The sequence below is a fragment of the Coregonus lavaretus genome (assembly GCF_964263955.1).
Source record: "Coregonus lavaretus genome assembly, chromosome: 34".
NCBI lineage: Eukaryota > Metazoa > Chordata > Actinopteri > Salmoniformes > Salmonidae > Coregonus > Coregonus lavaretus.
The window spans coordinates 6,715,136-6,737,587 of record NC_140021.1 but is presented as its reverse complement, the minus strand read 5'-3'; the positions used below and the strand labels follow the sequence as shown (position 1 = coordinate 6,737,587).

At 44.7% G+C, this 22,452-nt stretch overlaps 2 protein-coding genes across 2 annotated transcripts in view; one reads left to right on the top strand and one right to left on the bottom strand.

Annotated features, from left to right (window-relative positions):
• LOC311108860 (NEDD8 ultimate buster 1-like) overlaps positions 1–6,140 on the top strand; it is a 64,599-nt gene extending 58,459 nt beyond the window's left edge. Inside the window, exon 15 of the transcript XR_014610556.1 lies at positions 6,131–6,140. The gene's annotated coding sequence lies outside the window, so the exon portion shown is untranslated. The remainder of the gene's footprint in view (positions 1–6,130) is intronic.
• The window catches only part of LOC311109258 (receptor-type tyrosine-protein phosphatase mu), a gene marked incomplete at its 5' end in the record, with an annotated part of 292,145 nt that overhangs the window by 3,746 nt on the left and 265,947 nt on the right, over positions 1–22,452 (bottom strand). The window contains 7 exons of the mRNA XM_084152095.1: positions 4,004–4,167; positions 4,248–4,373; positions 11,122–11,253; positions 14,282–14,455; positions 15,044–15,193; positions 16,592–16,727; positions 17,905–18,059. Of these exons, the coding sequence (XP_084008221.1) occupies positions 4,004–4,167; positions 4,248–4,373; positions 11,122–11,253; positions 14,282–14,455; positions 15,044–15,193; positions 16,592–16,727; positions 17,905–18,059 (1,037 nt within the window). The remainder of the gene's footprint in view (positions 1–4,003; positions 4,168–4,247; positions 4,374–11,121; positions 11,254–14,281; positions 14,456–15,043; positions 15,194–16,591; positions 16,728–17,904; positions 18,060–22,452) is intronic.

Below are 22,452 nucleotides of genomic sequence, written 5' to 3'. Positions count from 1 at the left end.
CTCTCCTCCATTTCTCCTATTTAGTAAGTGGAGATCACCTGGGACGGATTGCACATTTACATTCACACCGTGATGTCACACTGATTTGTCTGGTTAAAAAAGTAGACTTGGGCCAGACTAATGGGTCAAATATTGAGATAGATTGACAAACATTTTTGATCATTTTGAATTAAATATATACACACATACACATATACATATATATACATACACTGCTCAAAAAAATAAAGGGAACACTTAAACAACACAATGTAACTCCAAGTCAATCACACTTCTGTGAAATCAAACTGTCCACTTAGGAAGCAACACTGATTGACAATAAATTTCACATGCTGTTGTGCAAATGGAATAGACAACAGGTGGAAATTATAGGCAATTAGCAAGACACCCCCAATAAAGGACTGGTTTTGCAGGTGGTGACCACAGACCACTTCTCAGTTCCTATGCTTCCTGGCTGATGTTTTGGTCACTTTTGAATGCTGGCGGTGCTTTCACTCTAGTGGTAGCATGAGACGGAGTCTACAACCCACACAAGTGGCTCAGGTAGTGCAGCTCATCCAGGATGGCACATCAATGCGAGCTGTGGCAAGAAGGTTTGCTGTGTCTGTCAGCGTAGTGTCCAGAGCATGGAGGCGCTACCAGGAGACAGGCCAGTACATCAGGAGACGTGGAGGAGGCCGTAGGAGGGCAACAACCCAGTAGCAGGACTGCTACCTCTGCCTTTGTGCAAGGAGGAGCAGGAGGAGCACTGCCAGAGCCCTGCAAAATGACCTCCAGCAGGCCACAAATGTGCATGTGTCTGCTCAAACGGTCAGAAACAGACTCCATGAGGGTGGTATGAGGGCCCGACGTCCACAGGTGGGGGTTGTGCTTACAGCCCAACACCGTGCAGGACGTTTGGCATTTGCCAGAGAACACCAAGATTGGCAAATTTGCCACTGGCGCCCTGTGCTCTTCACACATGAAAGCAGGTTCACACTGAGCACGTGACAGACGTGACAGAGTCTGGAGACGCCGTGGAGAATGTTCTGCTGCCTGCAACATCCTCCAGCATGACCGGTTTGGCGGTGGGTCAGTCATGGTGTGGGGTGGCATTTCTTTGGGGGGCCGCACAGCCCTCCATGTGCTCGCCAGAGGTAGCCTGACTGCCATTAGGTACCGAGATGAGATCCTCAGACCCCTTGTGAGACCATATGCTGGTACGGTTGGCCCTGGGTTCCTCCTCATGCAAGACAATGCTAGACCTCATGTGGCTGGAGTGTGTCAGCAGTTCCTGCAAGAGGAAGGCATTGATGCTATGGACTGGCCCGCCCGTTCCCCAGACCTGAATCCAATTGAGCACATCTGGGACATCATGTCTCGCTCCATCCACCAACGCCACGTTGCACCACAGACTGTCCAGGAGTTGGCGGATGCTTTAGTCCAGGTCTGGGAGGAGATCCCTCAGGAGACAATCCGCCACCTCATCAGGAGCATGCCCAGGCGTTGTAGGGAGGTCATACAGGCACGTGGAGGCCACACACACTACTGAGCCTCATTTTGACTTGTTTTAAGGACATTACATCAAAGTTGGATCAGCCTGTAGTGTGGTTTTCCACTTTAATTTTGAGGGTGACTCCAAATCCAGACCTCCATGGGTTGATACATTTTGATTTCCATTGATAATTTTTGTGTGATTTTGTTGTCAGCACATTCAACTATGTAAAGAAAAAAGTATTTAATAAGATTATTTCATTCATTCAGATCTAGGATGTGTTATTTTAGTGTTCCCTTAATTGTTTTGAGCAGTATATATATACATACATACATACATACATACATACATACATACATACATACATACATACATACATACATACATACATACATACATACATACATACATACATACATACATACATACATACATACATACATACATACATACATACATACATACATACATACATACATACATACATACATACATACATACATACATACACTACCGTTCAAAAGTTTGGGGTCACTTAGAAATGTCCATTTATTTTGTCCATTAAAATAACATAAAATTGATCAGAAAAACAGTGTAGACATTGTTCATGTTGTTAATGGCTATTGTAGCTGGAAACGGCTGATTTTTAATGGAATATCTACATAGGCGTACAGAGGCCCATTATCAGCAACCATCAGTCCTGTGTTCCAATGGAACGTCGTGTTTGCTAATCCAAGTTTATTATTTTAAAAGGCTAATTGATCATTAGAAAACCTTTTTGCAATTATGTTAGCACAGCTGAAAACTGTTGTGCTGATTAAATAAGCAATAAAACTGGCCTTCTTGAGACTAGTTGAGTATCTGGAGCATCAGCAATTGTGGGTTCGATTACAGGCTCAAAATGGCCAGAAATAAATCATTTTCTTCTGAAACTCGTCAGTCTATTATTGTTCTGAGAAATGAAGGCTATTCCATGCGAGAAATTGCCAAGAAACTGAAGATCTCGTACAACGCTGTGTACTACTCCCTTCACAGAACAGCGCATATTGGAGAGGGAGGCCCCGGTGCACAACTGAGCAAGAGGCCAAATACATTAGAGTGTCTAGTTTGAGAAACAGACGCCTCACAGGTCCTCAACTGGCAGCATAATTAAATAGTGGTGTTTTGCAGGTACTATTTAATGAAGCTGCCAGTTGAGGACCTGTGAGGCGTCTGTTTCTCAAACTAGACACTAATGTATTTGGAATAGCCTTCATTTTTCAGAACTTTAATAGACTGACGAGTTCCAGAAGAAAGTTATTTGTTTTGGGCCATTTTGACACACACACACACACACACACACACACACACACACACACACACACATATATTCGAAGAATATGTTCATCCCCATTCCTAAGCTTTATAGCAAACCAAGAGGCAGGGCTGCTGTTTTGTTGTTTTTTCAAATTAAGAAGTGGGCCTTTAAATGGCGTTATGTTCATTATGGTTCATTATGATGACAGACAATGTTTGTGAGAGCACTGAGCATTGTCTGGTGGGCCTTCAGTATGTCACCCTTTACAGATGGCTGTCAGAAGGCAGGATGGAGAGACGCGAGGGCTACATCCTGATGGCTAGAGTGTAATTGATCACCATTAGAGGAGGACCGTGACATTTCACACTGTCCCATCAGAGTGGTCCAGTGTCACTATGATCCCGGTGGCATTTTGGGCAGCCATGTTGGACCAAAATTACCCATCTGATTGTTAGATCAAATACCCAAGATTCCCTTCTCTCTCCACCCATTCAGGAAGTACAGAGGTTAAAGGTCTACCGTCCAGTAGGTGTAGGCTGAGACATGACCGGTAGGTACTTACAGATAGGGCTACAAAGCTACCGGTCATTTACTAAAGTTACTGGATCTTCAGTCATTTTGGTAATTAACAGAAAATCTATGGCATTCTATCGTAACTTTGGTAATTCATACTTGAATAACTTTTTTTATTTGTATTATTGATTTATAGTAATTTTTTATACGTGTCTATATAGCCTAATTAATGAAAAAAAGCATCTAATCAACAATGGCATTATTTTCAATTAACTCTGCAACTCTTCCAACTGTTTACATTTTTCCCAACTACCACCAGTTTGATTCCAAAACATTGACAAATACATATTGACATAGTGAAATAAATAAAAGTGTGTAAACATTTTTTTGGAAAGATATTTCATGCTGGCATGCTCATATTAAACACCAATGGTATTCACTAAATTGATGGTTTATATTTAGGATAATGCTTTACAGCTTTGTCATTCTATTTAAAAATCATCTTATTTAATTATTTCATATATTTGACATGTGATAAGGCCACACAAAGGGCCAGAGATAATTACAGACACCTGTGATCATCTGAAGTATCCAAAAGGGCCACTAGATGTCTTGTGATAGATTACATTAAATCCTTGAAAGACACCATCATTCTGGTAGTTAACTGGTAAACTTAGAAAGTTTCCAGTAATATACCCACACTTTGGAACCCTACTTACAGACAGTGCACCACGGTACGTCCCTCTCCCCCGTCATACTCCTCCTGCCACTTGTCCACCTGGCGGATGAGCTTGAGGAAGGAGCGCTTGGAGACGGGGGTGTCCCGGTACATGGGCCAGCCCAGGAACTGGAACTGCTGCACCATGCGATACCCATCCTGCGGCTGGAGAGAGATATGTGGACATGTTAGCATGACCGTGTGTGAGAAAGCTGGAGAGTGTGTGTGTGCGTTCTGTCTCTTACCCGTGCAGCGTTGTAGATGCGGAATATCCTGCTGATGATGTCCTCCTCCAGGTCAGCTGACACAAACTCCACCTGGATGGGCCCGTGGCGGTGCATACCGTTCTCCGGCCAGTACTGGGGACACAGCTGCACACAAACACACACTTATTACACACACATTTAAAATGAGACATTGAATAAACAGAGAAGTTGCTGACAATTGACAGCTTCGCTTTTTGCAATGACAACTGAGGCGTTTCATCTGAGAGACGAGTTTGCATTGTTTGAGGCTTGAGGAACAACTACTTTTGAGGTGAGAAGTGAGAATTGCTAAGGCTAACAATTGAGAATGTCACATTGACTACTAGGGACTTCCTAAAATTGGATTCTGTATTACGAGCAAAACACTTTCTATTGAGCCTAATCCACAACAACAAATGAGATATAACACAATGACACAAACTAGGCCATTCCACCATAGCAGCGTACCCAGTTTGCCTTGCTACAGTCAGAATAGCGAATGAGATGCTACTGTAGCCACCCAGGGGGGCGGTGTTGCGGGGAAAAGCTGCCACACACTATTCTTTGATCCCTGCAACATTCTGACAGACAGGTCCCCAGGCTTGAGTGCCCAGAGTCCATTTGAGGCAGACCCCTTCCCCTCCTCTTTGAACGCTACTGGTATCTGCACTGGTCTGGTCTCCTTTCTATTGGAGGAATAACCAACTCCAGCCCTCAAGTGCCAATTGGACTTTTGGTAGTTGAACACACAACCAAAAACATTGCCCTCTGTTAAACTGCACTTTTGGACCATACACTTTGTTAAATTAAAAACAGAGTGCATTCGGAAAGTATTCAGACCCCTTGATTTTTTTCCACATTTTGTTACGTTACAGCCTTATTCTAAAATGGATTCAATAGTTTTTTTCCCCTCATCAATCTACAAAACATACCCCATAATGACTGAGCAAAAACAGGTTTTTAGAATCACTTTTACATAAGTATTCAGACCCTTTACTCAGTAATTTGTTGAAGCACCTTTAGCAGCAATTACAGCCTCAAGTCTTCTTGCGTATGACGCTACAAGCTTGGCTAACCTGTATGTGTGGAGTTTGTCACATTCTTCTCTGCAGATCCTCTTAAGCTCTGTCAGGTTGGATGGGGAGGATTCCAGCACAGATATTTTGAGATCTCTCCAGAGATGTTTCATCGGGTTCAAGTCCAGGCTCTGGCTGGGCCACTCAAGGACATTCAGAGACTTGTCCCGAAGCCATGCATTGTCTTGGCTGTGTGCTTAGGGTCGTTGTCCTGTTGGAAGGTGAACCTTTGCCCCAGTCTGAGGTCCTGAGCGCTCCGGAGCAGGTTTTCATCAAGGATCTCTCTGTACTTTGCTCTGTTCATCTTTCCCTCGATCCTGACTAGTCTCCCAGTCCCTGCCGCTGAAAAACCTCCCCACAGCATGATGCTGCCACCACCATGCTTCACCGTAGGAATGGTACCAGGTTTCCTCCAGACATGACACTTGGCATTCAGGCCAAAGAGTTCAATCTTGGTTTCATCAGACCAGAGAATCTTGTTTCTCATGGTCTGAGAGTCCTTTAGGTGCCTTTGGTCAAACTCCAAGCGTGCTGTCATGTGCCTTTTACTGAGGAGTGGCTTCCGTCTGGCCACTCTATTATAAAGGCCTGATTGGTGGAGTGCTGCAGAGATGTTTGTCCTTCTGGAAGGTTCTCCCATCTCCACATAGGAACTCTGGAGCTCTGTCAGAGTGACTATCGGGTTCTTGCTCACCTCCCCGATCAAAACCCTTCTCCCCCGATTGCTCAGTTTGGCCAGGCGGCCAGCTCGTGGTTCCAAACTTCTTCCATTTCAGAATGATGGAGGCCACTGTGTTCTTGGTGGAGAATGCTGGAGAAATGTTTTGGTGCCCTTCCCCAGATATGTGCCTCGACACAATTCTGTCTCGGAGCTCTACGGACCATTGGAAACAGGTGCATCCTGTTTCCATTAGTGCTAGCCATCAAGCGAACGAAGCTGGTACCAGATGAGTTTTGCAATGGAGCCCTCTGTCTGGAGAACTAAATGAACGGTTCCAGCGCTGTATATATTACGCTTTGTTTCCGGACAAACCGGATCACTCAGAGTTCCAATGCAGAAATTGTTTACATGCCAAGGATTATAGGCTTGAGGTGGCTTCCTTGATCACGCAGGTCGCCAGCCTACGTAAGAAACTGGGGAAAATGCAGAGTGGAATGTTTACATTTTCTACACCAGTTCGCGCTTGTTGGATGCATCGTCGCCTTGTCGTTATCCGACTGGCCGGTATTGCCCGGAGCTCCCCCATCTGATATCGGAGACGAAGGAGCACAGCATGAGGAGAAAGGCAATCAACGATGGTCGCATGTCACGAGCCATGGAAGCCGAAGACAGCGACCTCCCGCAAAGCAGTCTACACTCCCAACGAGAGGCCCGGAGCAGATACAAACAACGAATAGTTTTGGCGTTCTGGAGCCTGATCTACCTGCACCTTAGTCGCTAGGGGTACCTGTGTCTGCGGCCGCAGTGCCTACTACCACGATTTCGAAGTCGGCAACCTTCCGTCCCTGCTCTGGATCGAGCGGGGCTTCTCCATCTGTCGGACGCCGGGAGCAACGGGCTCAAGTTATGCTGCTTCTCGCCCATCCATAAAGGGTTCTCAGAATCCTGTGACGCGTGAGAGTGGGCGGATTTCCTCGTCCTTCTCGCAAGCCCTGATTTTGGTCAGCTCCAATGTCCTATCCCGGAGCTCGAGTAAATGACATTACTAAGCTGCTCCTGAATGTACTACGTCAAGACATGGAAATCGATTATATCGTAGTCCATGTGGGTTTCAATGACATTATGAAGGGCAGCTCTGAACAGTTGAAACTGAAGAGCTGATTGACTCTCTGCTAGACGCTAACAAAAAAAACATCATATCTGGCCCTGTGCCCTCTCTGAATCTTGGCATTGAACGCTTTAGCAGGATTCTTGTTCTTCACAACTGGCTACGTGATTATTGCAGCTCAATGGGTGTATCTTTTGTTGACAATTTCGATAGCTTTTGGAAACAAAACACGTTTTATAAGGAGGATGGGATCCACCCAAATAATTAGGGTTCCTGGATCCTTTCACAGCATTATAAGGCTGCGTTGAGACAATGACTTATCAATGACCCAAGCCCAGCTCAGCTAATCCCTACCATTGTGACGCAGAGTTGTCATAATTCTTCAGCAAATGTACATTACACCAGGGGCGTCAGTAAACACAATATAAGTAACCTAATTTATGTCCCTCTAACTGCCCTGAATGCCTCTGCTGATGCAGTAATCATGTGCTTAAGAACCAGATTTATACTGTTAGCACTAAGCCGGTGTGCCCTTGGAGGAGGTCCACAATGTGCAGCTCACCTTGCACTAACATAAAGAACATGAGCACATCTACTGCTGCTAAGCTTCCCAGTAAAGCAATAAAAACAAGTAAGCATCCCAGAAGAAAAGTGCTCAAAATAGCCCACGTTAACATATATAGCTTAAGACACAAGGTTCATGAAATCAATAATTTGCTAGTAACAGATGGCATTCATATTCTGACGATCTCTGAAACTCACTTTGAAAATACCTTTGATGATACAGTGGTAGCAATACAAGGTTATAACATTTACAGAAAAGATAGAAATGCCAATGGTGGAGGTGTTGCTGTTTATATATCAGAACCACATTCATGTGAAGATTAGAGAGGATCTCATGTTAAATACTGTTGAAGTAATATGGCTACAGGTTCATCTGCCTCACCTAAAGCCCATTCTGTTGGGAAGCTGCTATAGATCACCAAGTGCTAACAGTCAGTATGTGGATAACGTGTGAAATGCTTGATAATGTATGTGATATCAATAGAGAGGTATGCTTTCTGGGTGATTTAAATATTGACTGGCTTTCATCAGGCTGCCCACTCAAGAGAAAGCTTCAAACTGTAACCAGTGCATGCAACCTGGTTCAGGTTATCAGTCAACCTACCAGGGTAGTTACAAACAGTACAGCAACTAAATCATCAACATGTATTGATCATATCTTAACTAATGCTGCAGAGATTTGTTTGAAATCAGTATTCAAATCCATTGGATGTAGTGATCACAATATAGTAGCCATATCTAGGAAAACCAAAGTTCCAAAGGCTGGGCCTACTATTGTGTATAAGAGGTCATACAATAAGTTTTGTAGTGATTCCTATGTTGTTGAGTTAATGTAAAGAATATATGTTGGTCCGTGGTGGGTAATGAGGAGCAAACAGACACTGCACTTGACAAATTTATGAAATTGCTTATTCCAGTTACTAATAAGCATGCACCCATTAAGAACATGACTGTAAAAACTGTTAAATCCCCGTGAATTGATGAGGAATTGAAAAATGGTATGGTTGAGCGGGATGAGGCAAAAGGAATGGCAAATAAGTCTGGCTGCACAACCAATTGGCAAACGTATTGCTAATTGAGAAATAGTGTGACTAAACTGAATAAAAAGAAGAAGAAACTACACTATGAAACAAATATAAATGACAAAGAATGATAGTAAAATGCTTTGGAGCACCTTAAATGAAATGTTGGGAAATAAGGCAAACTCAGCTCCATCATTCATTGAATCAGATGGCTCATTAATCACAAAACCAACTGATATTGCCAACTATTTTAATGATTTTTTCATTGACAAGATTAGCAAACTTAGGCATGAGATGCCAGCAACAATTGCTGACACTACACATCCAAGTATATCTGACCAAATTATGAAAGACAAGCATTGTAATTTTGAATTCCGTAAAGTTAGTGTGGAAGAGGTGAAATAATTATTGTTGTCTATCAACAATGACAAGCCACCGGGGTCTGACAAATTGGATGGAAAATTACTGAGGATAATAGCGGACGATATTGTCACTCCTATTTGCCATATTTTCAATTTAAGCCTACTAGAATGTGTGTGCCCCCAGGCTTGGAGGGCAGCAAAAGTCATTCCGCTACCTAAGAATAGTAAAGCCCCCTTTACTGGCTCAAATAGCCAATGAATTAGCCTGTTACCAACCCTTAGTAAACTATTGGAAAAAATTGTGTTTGACCAGATACAATGCTATTTTACAGTAAACAAATTGACAACAAACTTCCAGCATGCTTAAAGAGAAGGACATTCAACAAGCACAGCACTTACACAAATGACTGATGATTGGCTGAGAGAAATTGATGATAAAAAGATTGTGAGGGCTGTTTTGTTAGACTTCAGTGCAGCTTTTGACATTATCGATCATAGTCTGAAAAACATATGTGTTATGGCTTTACTCCACCTGCTATATTGTGGATACAGAGTTACCTGTAACAGAACATAGAGGGTGTTCTTTAATGGAAGCCTCTCCAAAATAACCCAGGTAGAATCAGGAATTCCCCAGGGCAGCTGTCTAGGCCCATTACTTTTTTCAATCTTTACTAATGACATGCCACTGGCTTTGAGTAAAGCCAGAGTGTCTATGTATGCGGATGACTCAACACTATACATGTCAGCTACTACAGCGACTGAAATGACTGCAACACTTAACAAAGAGTTGCAGTTAGTTTCAGAGTGGGAGGCAAGGAATAAGTTAGTCCTAAATATTTCTAAAACTAAAAGCATTGTATTTGGGACAAATCATTCACAAATCAACTAAATCTTGTAATAAATAACTGGAAATTGAGCAAGTTGAGGTGACTAAACTGCTTGGAGTAACCCTGGATTGTAAACTGTCATGGTCAAAACATATTGATACAACAGTAGCTAAGATGGGGAGAAGTATGTCCATAATAAAGCGCTCTACCTTCTTAACAGCACTATCAACAAGGCAGATCCTACAGGCCCTAGTTTTGTCACACCTGGACTACTGTTCAGTCGTGTGGTCAGGTGCCACAAAAAAAGGACTTGCAATTGGCTCAGAACAGGGCAGCACGGCTGGCCCTTGGATGTACACAGAGAGCTAATATTAATAATATGCATGTCAATCTCTCCTGGCTCAAAGTGGAGGAGAGATTGACTTCATCACTGCTTGTATTTATGAGAGGTATTGACATGTTGAATGCACTGAGCTGTCTGTTTGAACTACTGGCGCACAATTCGGACACCCATGCATACCCCAAAAGACATGCCACCAGAGGTCTCTTCACAGTCCCCAAGTCCAGAACAGACTATGGGAGGCACACAGTACTACATAGAGCCATGACTACATGGAACTCTATTCCACATCAAGTCACTGATGCAAGTAGTAAAATTTGATTTGAAAAACAGATTTAAAAAAACCTTATGGAACAGCAGGGACTGTGAAGGAACACAAACATAGGCACAGACACATGCATACACACACACACGATAACATACGCACTATACACACACGTACTAATGGATTTTGTACTGTAGATATGTGGTAGTGGTGGAGTAGGTGCCTGAGGGCACACTGTGTTGTGAAATCTGTGAATGTATTGTAATGGTTTTAAAATTGTATGAACTGCCTTATTTTTGCTGGACCCCAGGAAGAGCTAATGGGGAACCATAATAAATACAAATACAAATACCTGAGCTCAATTTCGAGTCTCATAGCAAAGGGTCTGAATACTTATGTAAAAACCTGGTTTTGCTTTGTCATTATGGGGTACTGTGTGTAGATTGATGAGGATTTTTTTTTCTAATCCATTTTAGAATAAGGCTGTAACGTAACAAAATGTGGAAAAAGTCAAGTGGTCTGAATACTTTCCGAATGCACTGTACGTTTTTATAGACCTCAGAGTCTGGAAGGTCTGTCTTTGATGGTATGGTAAAGGATGGCATGGCTGATTCACATGGTTAGGATTGAGTTGACTGGCCTCTCTTACCTGTGCTGGGTCTACATCGTTGAGCATCACTATGGAGGTGCAGTGGTAGTCCAGCACCAGCCTCCAGAAGTCTTTGACCGTGTTGGGCAAGGGGTGCTGGGTAACGATAAACGCTGACGGCTGCTTGTAGCTCTGTGGAGGAAGAAGAGGAGGAAGTCTGTCTACTAGAATAGTTGTATTCTGAAAAAGGTTCCAAAGATATTGCACACGTCGTCAGACTCTTGGGGTCATAATGAGGTAAAATCTCCAGTTCACGATACTGTCTGTTCTTTGAGGAGTCATCTACAGGAAACGTATTTCATTCGTTCCAGATATTTATGTGTATTCTAAATGAATTCCACTATCAACACTGCTACCACATTGTATAGTCATATCTGCTGCCATGGTAACCAATGAGTATAATTGATTACACTTTATTTTCATAAAACCAATCCAAATAGTCATATTGCTATGTTCGACAAAAAAACAGATTGCAATTCTTTTGGTTAGGTTATTTCCATGACGATGGGACGAATCAATCCAAAGCCATCTGTTCTTAATCATTTTCAATAAGCACATAATTGTTGGTGGAAGCATTGAGAAAAAGCAATAGACATTCATCAACATGATACACTGACAGTCCCCTTACTGTTTACGTTTGGCTTGGCTGGAAAATGGCTGGCTAAGGAACGTGGGGTGATTATTATAGAGATGGATGGGCAATTTACCCACCAGTTATTTAACCACAAAATACCCCAGGACTGCTGAGTCACCAAATCTGATCTCCCTCTGGCTCTCTCTCTCTCTCTCTCTCTCTCCGGCTCCCTCTCACTGTCACTGTCTCTCTCTCAAATTCACTGTCTCTCTCTCTCTCTCTCACTGTCTCACTGTCTCTCTCTCTCTCACTCACTCACTGTCTCTCTCACACACTCACTGTCTCTCTCACACACTCACTGTCTCTCTCACACACTCACTGTCTCTCTCTCACACTCACTGTCTCTCTCTCACACTCACTGTCTCTCTCTCTCACTCACTCACTGTCTCACTGTCTCTCTCTCTCACTCACTCACTGTCTCTCTCACACACTCACTGTCTCTCTCTCACACTCACTGTCTCTCTCTCTCTCTCTCTCTCACTGTCTCACTGTCTCTCTCTCACACTCACTCACTGTCTCTCTCTCACACTGTCTCACTGTCTTCTCACTCACTCACTGTCTCTCTCTCTCACTGTCTCACTGTCTCTCTCTCTCTCTCTCTCTCACTGTCTCTCTCTCTCACTCACTCACTGTCTCTCTCACACACTCACTGTCTCTCTCACACACTCACTGTCTCTCTCTCACACTCACTGTCTCTCTCTCTCTCTCTCTCACTGTCTCACTGTCTCTCTCTCTCACTCACTCACTGTCTCTCTCACACACTCACTGTCTCTCTCACACACTCACTGTCTCTCTCTCACACTCACTGTCTCTCTCTCACTCTCTCACTGTCTCACTGTCTCTCTCTCTCTCTCTCTCACTGTCTCACTGTCTCTCTCTCTCACTCACTCACTGTCTCTCTCACACACTCACTGTCTCTCTCTCAAATTCACTGTCTCTCTCTCTCTCTCTCACTGTCTCACTGTCTCTCTCTCTCTCTCTCTCACTGTCTCACTGTCTCTCTCTCTCACTCACTCACTGTCTCTCTCACACACTCACTGTCTCTCTCTCACACTCACTGTCTCTCTCTCACTCACTGTCTCTCTCTCACACTCACTGTCTCTCTCTCACACTCACTGTCTCTCTCTCACACTCACTGTCTCTCTCTCACACTCACTGTCTCTCTCTCACACTCACTGTCTCTCTCTCACACTCACTGTCTCTCTCTCACACTCACTGTCTCTCACTGTCTCTCTCTCACTGTCACTGTCTCTCTCCTATTGTCACTGTCTCTCACAATCACACTCACTGTCTCTCACAATCACACTCACTGTCTCTCACAACCACTCTCACTGTCTCTCACAACTACTCTCACTGTCTCTCACAGTCTGTCTCACTCTCTGTACCTCTCTCCCTCTCGCTCTCTCCCGCTGTCTGTCTCTGTCACTCTCGCTGTCTGTCTCTGTCACTCTCGCTGTCTGTCTCTGACACTCTCGCTGTCTGTCTCTGTCACCCTCTCACTCTGTGCCCCTCTGTCCCGCTCTCTCCCTCTGTCCCGCTCTCTCCCTCTGTCCCGCTCTCTCCCTCTGTCCCGCTCTCTCCCTCTGTCCCGCTCTCTCCCTCTGTCCCGCTCTCTCCCTCTGTCCCGCTCTCTCCCTCTCTGTCCTCCTCTCCCTCTCTGTCCCCCTCTCCGTCCTCCTCTCCCCATCCCTGTCTCTCCATCCTGCTCAAAGTGCCAAATCTGCCCTATATGTAGATTACTGACTGAACACTGACCAATCTACATCATCATATTTCACCACACTGACCAATCTACATCATCATATTTCACCACACTAACCAATCTACTTCATCATATTTCACCACACTAACCAATCTACATCATCATATTTCACCACACTGACCAATCTACATCATCATATTTCGTCACACTGACCAAGCTACATCATCATATTTCATCACACTGACCAATCTACATCATCATAATTCACCACACTGACCAATCTACATCATCATATTTCACCACACTAACCAATCTACATCATCATATTTCGTCACACTGACCAAGCTACATCATCATATTTCATCACACTGACCAATCTACATCATCATATTTCATCACACTGACCAATCTACATCATCATATTTCACCACACTGACCAATCTACATCATCATATTTCACCACACTGACCAATCTACATCATCATATTTCACCACACTGACCAATCTACATCATCATATTTCATCACACTGATAAAAAAAATACCAGTTTTACGATCAACTTTTTCAGCAGTACATTCACATCCAATGACTTACACACGGACTGACATTGCAAGTAATTTAAAAAGGTTACGAGCGAACGTGCACAAGTTCATGTATGAGTGTGTATGTGTTTGTGTGTGTGTGCCTGTGTGTGTGTGTGTGTGCGTGTGTGTGCCTGTGTGTGTGCCTGTGTGCGTGTGTGTGCCTGTGTGTGTGTCTGTGTGTGTGTGTGTGTGTGTGTGTGTGTGTGTGTGTGCCTGTGTGTGTTTGTGTGTGAAACGTACGTCCATGAGGGCAGCGTTAATGTAGTTGGAGCTCTCTCCATCGATGGTGATGAGGAACGGCAGACAGCGGTCGGGCGGTAGGACGTCCATGCAGCGGTTCTTCTCGTGGTTCCTGGGGAGCAGGGCGATACTGCAGTCCTCCACACGTAATGTAGGAGTCACCATGTTCAGAGTCTGGAGGGAGGGAGGGGGGATCTGAGCCTGGTAGACACACTCCAAGGCATGCATGTACACTAATATACAATATACGCACACACGCTGAACAACGCATGCACGCACGTACGCTGAACAACGCATGCACGCACGTACGCTGAACAACGCATGCACGCACGTACGCTGAACAACGCATGCACGCACGTACGCTGAACAACGCACGCACGTACGCTGAACAACGCACGCACGTACGCTGAACAACGCACGCACGCACGCTGAACAACGCATGCACGCAAGTACGCTGAACAACGCATGCACGCACGTACGTTGAACAACGCACGCACATTGAACAACGCACGCACGTACGCTGAACAACGCATGCACGCACGCACGCTGAACAACGCATGCACGCACGCACGCTGAACAACGCATGCACGCACGTACGCTGAACAACGCATGCACGCACGTACGCTGAACAACGCACGCACGCTGAACAACGCATGCACGCACGTAGGCTGAACAATGCACGCACGCACGCTGAACAACGCATGCACGCACGTACGCTGAACAACGCATGCACGCAGGCAGACACAAGCACACACCACATACCCTGAACTCCTCTTTGATCTGGCTGGAGTTGGTCTGGGGATCCAGGCGGTTCATGTCATAGTAGACCGATCGCAGCTGGTTGGCTGGGATGGTGGTGTCCCCACACAGACACGCCTCTAAGATGGCGTCGTGGATGAACACGTACTGCTCCTGTACGACACAGAGGGGTGCACAGGATATCATGAGTGACAGACAGCCATGCTACACAGGAAGGACTCACATCGCCATTAAAGTCCAGGTAGTGAACACAGGTAACTCGCAAAGATCTGTCTGAAAGACGACCAAACAACAGTGATGACTGACTCTAGCGTATGTACGGGATTTGCTTGGTATACATCATCCAACGAAATGGTTACTTGCAGGTTCCTTCTCTACAATGCAACAACAATAAGAAATGATAAAAGATAAGAACATGAACATAAAGTAAATGGCTCAGTAGAATAAAATAAACATATTAGCATAGGACATACAGACAGAGCTATGCCAAACAGTTCCAAAATACATTTTGGTGAAGAATAAAATAAAATCATCATCCAATCGTTGGTTTTCCAATTTGGCTCATGTTGTTTCAACACTTATGAGCATTTCCTAAGACTGATTATGCATCCCAAATGGCACCGTATTCCCTAAGTAGTGCCCTACCTTTGACCAAAGCCCATAGGGTGTCATTTGTTTTGTGTCGCCTCCACAGTGACCACTCCCATTGACCTCTCCTCTGTCAATACTACCACACTCACTCTCTTTCCGTCTCCCTCTCCCGCTCTTCTTGTCAGGGAAAAAGGCCCCAGGCTTGACGTAAATCATTTATGAAATGACATTTCAGAAACGTCTCGACTTGGCAGTGGAGGGTCAGTGTTTTCAGGTTAGGCGACTGTGACGTCACCCTCTTGTCCTTGGATGTGGAGTTGGAGGTGAAAGGGATTTGCAGGCCATACAGTTGTCATCAAAATACAGTGAACTACTATGATAAGACACGAACTGGCCTTTTGTGTACTGGGGAGAAGAATGTCATTTCTACGATACTGTATGTCCCTCCAAGAAAACTATTGTAATAGCTTTTCAGCTATACATTTTTCAGTTTATATATATTAAAATAATGTCACGGAAATTAATCAAACAATGAAAAACGAATTCATACTTGCATACATAATTTTTTTTCCTAATGACCTACCACTAGCGTTGAGTAAAGCCAGTGTGTCTATGTACACTGATGACTCAACACTATACACGTCAGCTACCACAACAAGTGGAAGTACTGCAACACTTACAGAGCTCCAGTCAGTTTTAGAATGGGTGGCAAGTAATAAGCTAGTTCTAAATATATAAAAAACTAAAAGTATTGTATTTGGGACAAATCATTCGCTAAACCCTAAACCGCATCTAAAGCTTTATTTTATTTGACAATTTAAAATACATAAAAATGTTATACCAGGCAACAGATATATATACCAACACTACCGAGGATTATATACACAAAAAAAGTAAAAATACTTGTTTCAATTGTGGTCCTGTGTGTTTTGGTTCGAGCGAGGACAATGTCATTCTTACCTCTGTCTGGACCATGTTAACCCTTCGTGAGCGCAGCTCTCTCACACAGTTGTAGATGTCGACCACACCCTCTCTGTCCGCCATGTCGAGCATGATGTCAATCACGATGAAACAGCCAGTCCTGCCCGCCCCCGCACTGAGAACACACACACACCCACACAGCGTGAGAACCAGAGCACATGTGGGAGACACACACACTTCATGGCAAAGCCCTGGCTGCCAAAATATCTGGGACTATTTGTATGGAAAACAGTTATGGGTGTGACTGACAATAGCAGCTCGGCTTATTTAGTGTGGCTGACAATAGCAGCTCCACTTTATTTAGTGTGGCTGACAATAGAAGCTCCATTTTATTTAGTGTGGCTGACAATAGAAGCTCCATTTTATTTAGTGTGGCTGACAATAGCAGCTCCACTTTATTTAGTGTGACTGACAATAGAAGCTCCATTTTATTTATTGTGGCTGACAATAGAAGCTCCATTTTATTTAGTGTGGCTGACAATAGCAGCTCCACTTTATTTAATGTGGCTGACAATAGCAGCTCCACTTTATTTAGTATGGCTGACAATAGCAGCTCCACTTTATTTAGTGTGGCTGACAATAGCAGCTCCACTTTATTTAGTGTGGCTGACAATAGCAGCTCCACTTTATTTAGTGTGGCTGACAATAGCAGCTCCACTTTATTTAGTGTGGCTGACAATAGAAGCTCCATTTTATTTAGTGTGGCTGACAATAGCAGCTCCACTTTATTTAGTGTGGCTGACAATAGAAGCTCCATTTTATTTAGTGTGGCTGACAATAGAAGCTCCACTTTATTTAGTGTGGCTTACAATAGAAGCTCCACTTTATTTAGTGTGGCTGACAATAGAAGCTCCATTTTATTTAGTGCGGCTGACAATTGCAGCTCCACTTTATTTAGTGTGGCTGACAATAGAAGCTCCAAATTATTTAGTGTGGCTGACAATAGAAGCCTCAATTTTATTTAGTGTGGCTGACAATAGCAGCTCCATTTTATTTAGGGTGGCTGACAATAGCAGCTCCACTTTATTTAGTGTGGCTGAAAATAGAAGACGCACTTCATTTTGTGTGGCTGTTGACTTCATATTAGTATCCATTAGGAATGTCTTTCTGAGTCATACCAGATGGAGGGGGGAGAGAGAGAGAGTGTAAAAGAGACAGAAAAAGAGGAACAGATCCATACAACCAGCCAGCCAGCAAACCAGCCAGCCAACCAGCCAGCCAGCCAACCAGCCAGCCAGCCAACCAGGCAGCCAGCCAACCAACCAACCAGCGTGTGTGTAAGTGTGTCTGACCTGCAGTGGACCACCATGGGCCCGGCATTGGCGGGGCTCTTGGACTTCACCCTGCGTACGAAGCCCAGCAGGCCGGTGGCATGGTAGGGGACCCCGTGGTCTGGCCAGCCCGTGAAGTGGAATTGACGGATCTCCCGGATCTCATGGGCTCCCCTCTGGAGAGAGAAGACAGACACAGTTGAATACAGGATAATGGCGTCGTTTTACAGGCTCCTAACCAACTGTGCTATTTTGTTTGTTTTTTCGCGTTGTTTGTAACTTGTTTTTTAACTTATTGTGTACATAATGTTGCTGCTACTGTCTCTTATTACCGAAAATAACTTCTGGACATCAGAACAGCGATTACTCACCTCGCACTGGACAAAGATTGTTTCTTTAATGAGTCTGACGCGAAGGATATACTGCTTTCTCAGGAACGGGCCCAAATCCCTGTCATTTGCGTGAAGAAAAGACGGAGAAAAAGGGGGCGGAGGTCGGGCTGCCTTCTGAGAATTCGTAGGCGAGTGAGTAAACCTCTACTACCATCTGTTCTATTGGCCAACGTGCAATCATTGGTATGGATGATCTACGATTAAGAATATCCTACCAACGGGACATTAAAAACTGTAATATCTTATGTTTCACTGAGACGTGTCTGAACGCCTACACGGATAACATAGAGCTGGCGGGATTTTCCATGCATGGGCAGGACAGAGAAGCTGGTCTGGTAAGACGAGGGGCGGGGGTGTGTGTCTATTTGTCAATAACAGCTGGTGCGCGATGTCTAATATTAAATGGGCGGCAGGTAGCTTAGTGGTTAAGAGCGTTGTGCCAATAACCGAAAGGTCGCTGGTTCTAATCCCCGAGCAGACTACATGAAAAATCTGTCGATGTGCCCTTGAGCAAGGCACTTAACCCTAATTGCTCCTGTATGTCGCTCTGGATAAGAGCGTCTGCTAAATGACTAAAATGTAAAATGTAATTAAAGAAGTCTTGAGGCATTGCTCGCCTGAGGTAGAGTACCTCATGATAAACTATAGACCACACTATCTACCAAGAGAGTTCTCATCTATATTATTCGTAGCCGTCTATTTACCACCACAAACCGATGCTGGCACTAAGACCGCACTCAACGAGCTGAATAAGGCCATAAGCAAACAAGAAAATGTTCATCCAGAAGCGGCACTCCTGGAGGCCGGGGACTTTAATGCAGACCACCTTTACTCCACACACAGAGACTCGTACAAAGCTCTCCCTCGCCCTCCATTTGGCAAATCTGACCATAATTCTATCCTCCTGATTCCTGCTTACAAGCAAAAACTAAAGCTGGAAGTACCAGTGACTTGCTCAATACAGAAGAGGTCAGATGACGCGGATGCTACGCTACAGGACTGTTTTGCTAGAACAGACTGGAATATGTTTCGGGATTCTTCCGATAGCATTGAGGAGTACACCACCTCATTCACCGGCTTCATCAATAAGTGCATCGACAACATTCTCCCCACAGTGACCGTACGTACACATCCCAACCAGAAGCCATGGATTACAGGCAAAATCCGCATCGAGCTAAAGGCTAGAGCTGCCGCTTTCAAGGAGCGTGACACTAATCCGCACGCTTATAAGAAATCCCGCTACGCCCTCAGATGAACCATCAAACAGGCAAAGCGTCAATACAGGATTAAGATTGAATCCTACTACACCGGCTCTGACGCTCGTCAGATGTGGCAGTCATTGAAAACTATTACGGACTACAAAAGGGAAACCCAGCCGCGAGCTGCCCAGTGATGTGAGCCTACCAGATGAGCTAAATGCCTTTTATGCTCGCTTCGAGGCAAGCAAAACTGAAGCATGCATGAGAGCACCAGCTGTTCTGGACGACTGTGTGATAACGCTCTCGGTAGCCGATGTGAGCAAGACCTTTAAACAGGTCAACATTCACAAAGCCGGGGGGCCAGACGGATTACCAGGACGTGTTCTCAAAGCATGTGCGGACCAATTGGTAAGTGTCTTCACTGATATTTTCAACCTCTCCCTGACCGAGTCTGTAATACCTACATGTTTCAAGCAGACCACCATAGTCCCTGTTGTGGCAAATTCGTCCTTATACTGATTAAAGAACAAAAGTATTTCCAGAGTTTTTGTAGAATTAAGATATACTTTATTACAATAGACAAAGCCGAGGTGGTTTGCAAAGCATCTCTTTCCACCTCCCAGCTCTCAGTTTATATAGGAATTTTACATACATTTTAGCTTAACCCCTCCCTCTTTGGTTCCACCACCACTGGCTCCAGTTTTCACCTCTTGACCGCTCCGCCCACTTCCTTAGTTTATGACTTCTCCTCCTTCTATGTATTCCGTTTGGAAACAATGGTGGTGTGACCAATCAAGCTTTGTCATGCACAAATAACAGCCCTGTCATGTAAAAAATTATAATGTTCAGTTTGAACTTTGTTCAACCCTGGCTCACCCTGGCTTGACCTGGAGATTGATTGTGGACATGGCAGGTCCACAATCAATCTCTCAAATATACCCAAGCCTAACGCCTCTGTCCCACCCCGTCACTCTGCAATCTAATCAGGAAGACGCTCAAGGAGAGACAAAGGGTTCAGCTTGCTTTCAGTCACTGATAAGACAACTGTAGAATTTGACCCAAAGACAGGTCAGATGCCTATTTCATCACACACACATAAACCCAGTGAGAGGAACAAATTAAGTTCTTGCCTAGCAACAGAGATGTACCAATGTAAAAATTCATATCATTGTAAAAATCCACATCACTGTGCCCAAGGAAGCGAAAGTAACCTGCCTAAATGATTACTCACGTCGGTAGCCATGAAGTGCTTTGAAAGTCATGGCTCACATCAACAGCATCATCCCGGACACCCTAGACCCACTCCAATTCGCATATCGCCCCAACAGATCCACAGATGACACAATCTCAATCGCACTCCACACTGCCCTTTCCCACCTGGACAAAAGGAACACCTATGTGAGAATGCTGTTCATTGACTACTGCTCAGCGTTCAACACCATGGTGCCCACAAAGCTCATCACTAAGCTAAGGACCCTGGGACTAAACACCTCCCTCTGCAACTGGATCCTGGACTTCCTGACGGGCCGCCCCCAGGTGGTAAGGGTAGGGAAAAACACATCTGCCATGCTGATCCTCAACACTGGGGCCCCTCAGGGGTGCATGCTTAGTCCCCTCCTGTATTCCCTGTTCACCAATGACTGCGTGGCCAAACATGACTCCAACACCATCATTAAGTTTGCTGACGACACAACAGTGGTAGGCCTGATCACAGACAACGATGAGACAGCCTATAGGGAGGAGGTCAGAGACCTGGCAGTGTGGTGCCAGGACAACAACCTCTCCCTCAATGTGAGCAAGACAAAGGAGCTGATCGTGGACTACAGGAAAAGGCGGGCCGAACAGGCCCACATTAACATCGACGGGGCTGTAGTGGAGCGCGTCAAGAGTTTCAAGTTCCTTTGTGTCCACATCACCAACAAACTATCATGTTCAAAACACACCAAGACAGTCGTGAAGAGGTTCACGACAACACCTTTTCCCCCCCAGGAGACTGAAAAGATTTGGCATGGATCCCCAGATCCTCAAAAAGTTCTACAGCTGCACCATCAAGAGCATCCTGACCGGTTGCATCACCGCCTGGTATGGCAACTGCTTGGCATCCGACCGTAAGGCGCTACAGAGGGTAGTATGACCCAGTACATCACTGGGGCCAAGCTTCCTGCCATCCAGGACCTATATACTAGGCGGTGTCAGAGGAAAGCCCAAAAAACTGTCAAAGTCATAGACTGTTCTCTCTGCTACCGCACGGCAAGCGGTACCGGAGCGCCAAGTCTAGGACCAAAAGGCTCCTTAACAGCTTCTACCCCCAAGCCATAAGACTGCTGAACAATTACTCAAATGGCCACCTGGCCTATTTACATTGCTGCTACACGCTGTCTATTAACTATGCATAGTCACTTTACCCCTACCTACATGTACAAATTACCTCGACTAACCCGTACCCCCGCACATTGACTCGGTACCGGTACCCCCTGTATATAGCCTCATTATTGTTATTTAATTGTGTTACTTTTTTATAATTTTTTACTTTAGTTTCTTTGGTTAATATTTTCTTAACTCTTTCTTGAACTGCATTGTTGGTTAAGGGCTTGTAAGTAAGCATTTCACGGTAAGGTCTACACCTGTTGTATTTGGCGCATGTGACAAATAAAGTTTGATTTGATTTGATTTGGATTCACAAGTACCAAACAGTTTAGAGGTCATAAAGATGCTTGGACTTGTGACACACACCCATGTACACGCACGCACCAGGCATGCACACAGAGGATGTCTAACAATGAGACCTGCAGCTGTCTACCCACTCCCCATACAGACCCATCTCTCTCCCTCCCTCCCTCCCAAGTAGCATTTTGATCTTGTTCTTGAGCAGAACAGGTTGACAGGGACACTGATGACAAAGCCCATCTCTGGGGGGATGGAAACAGGAGAAGAACAGCTGGAGAACACTGATGATTCACACACACACACACACAGCG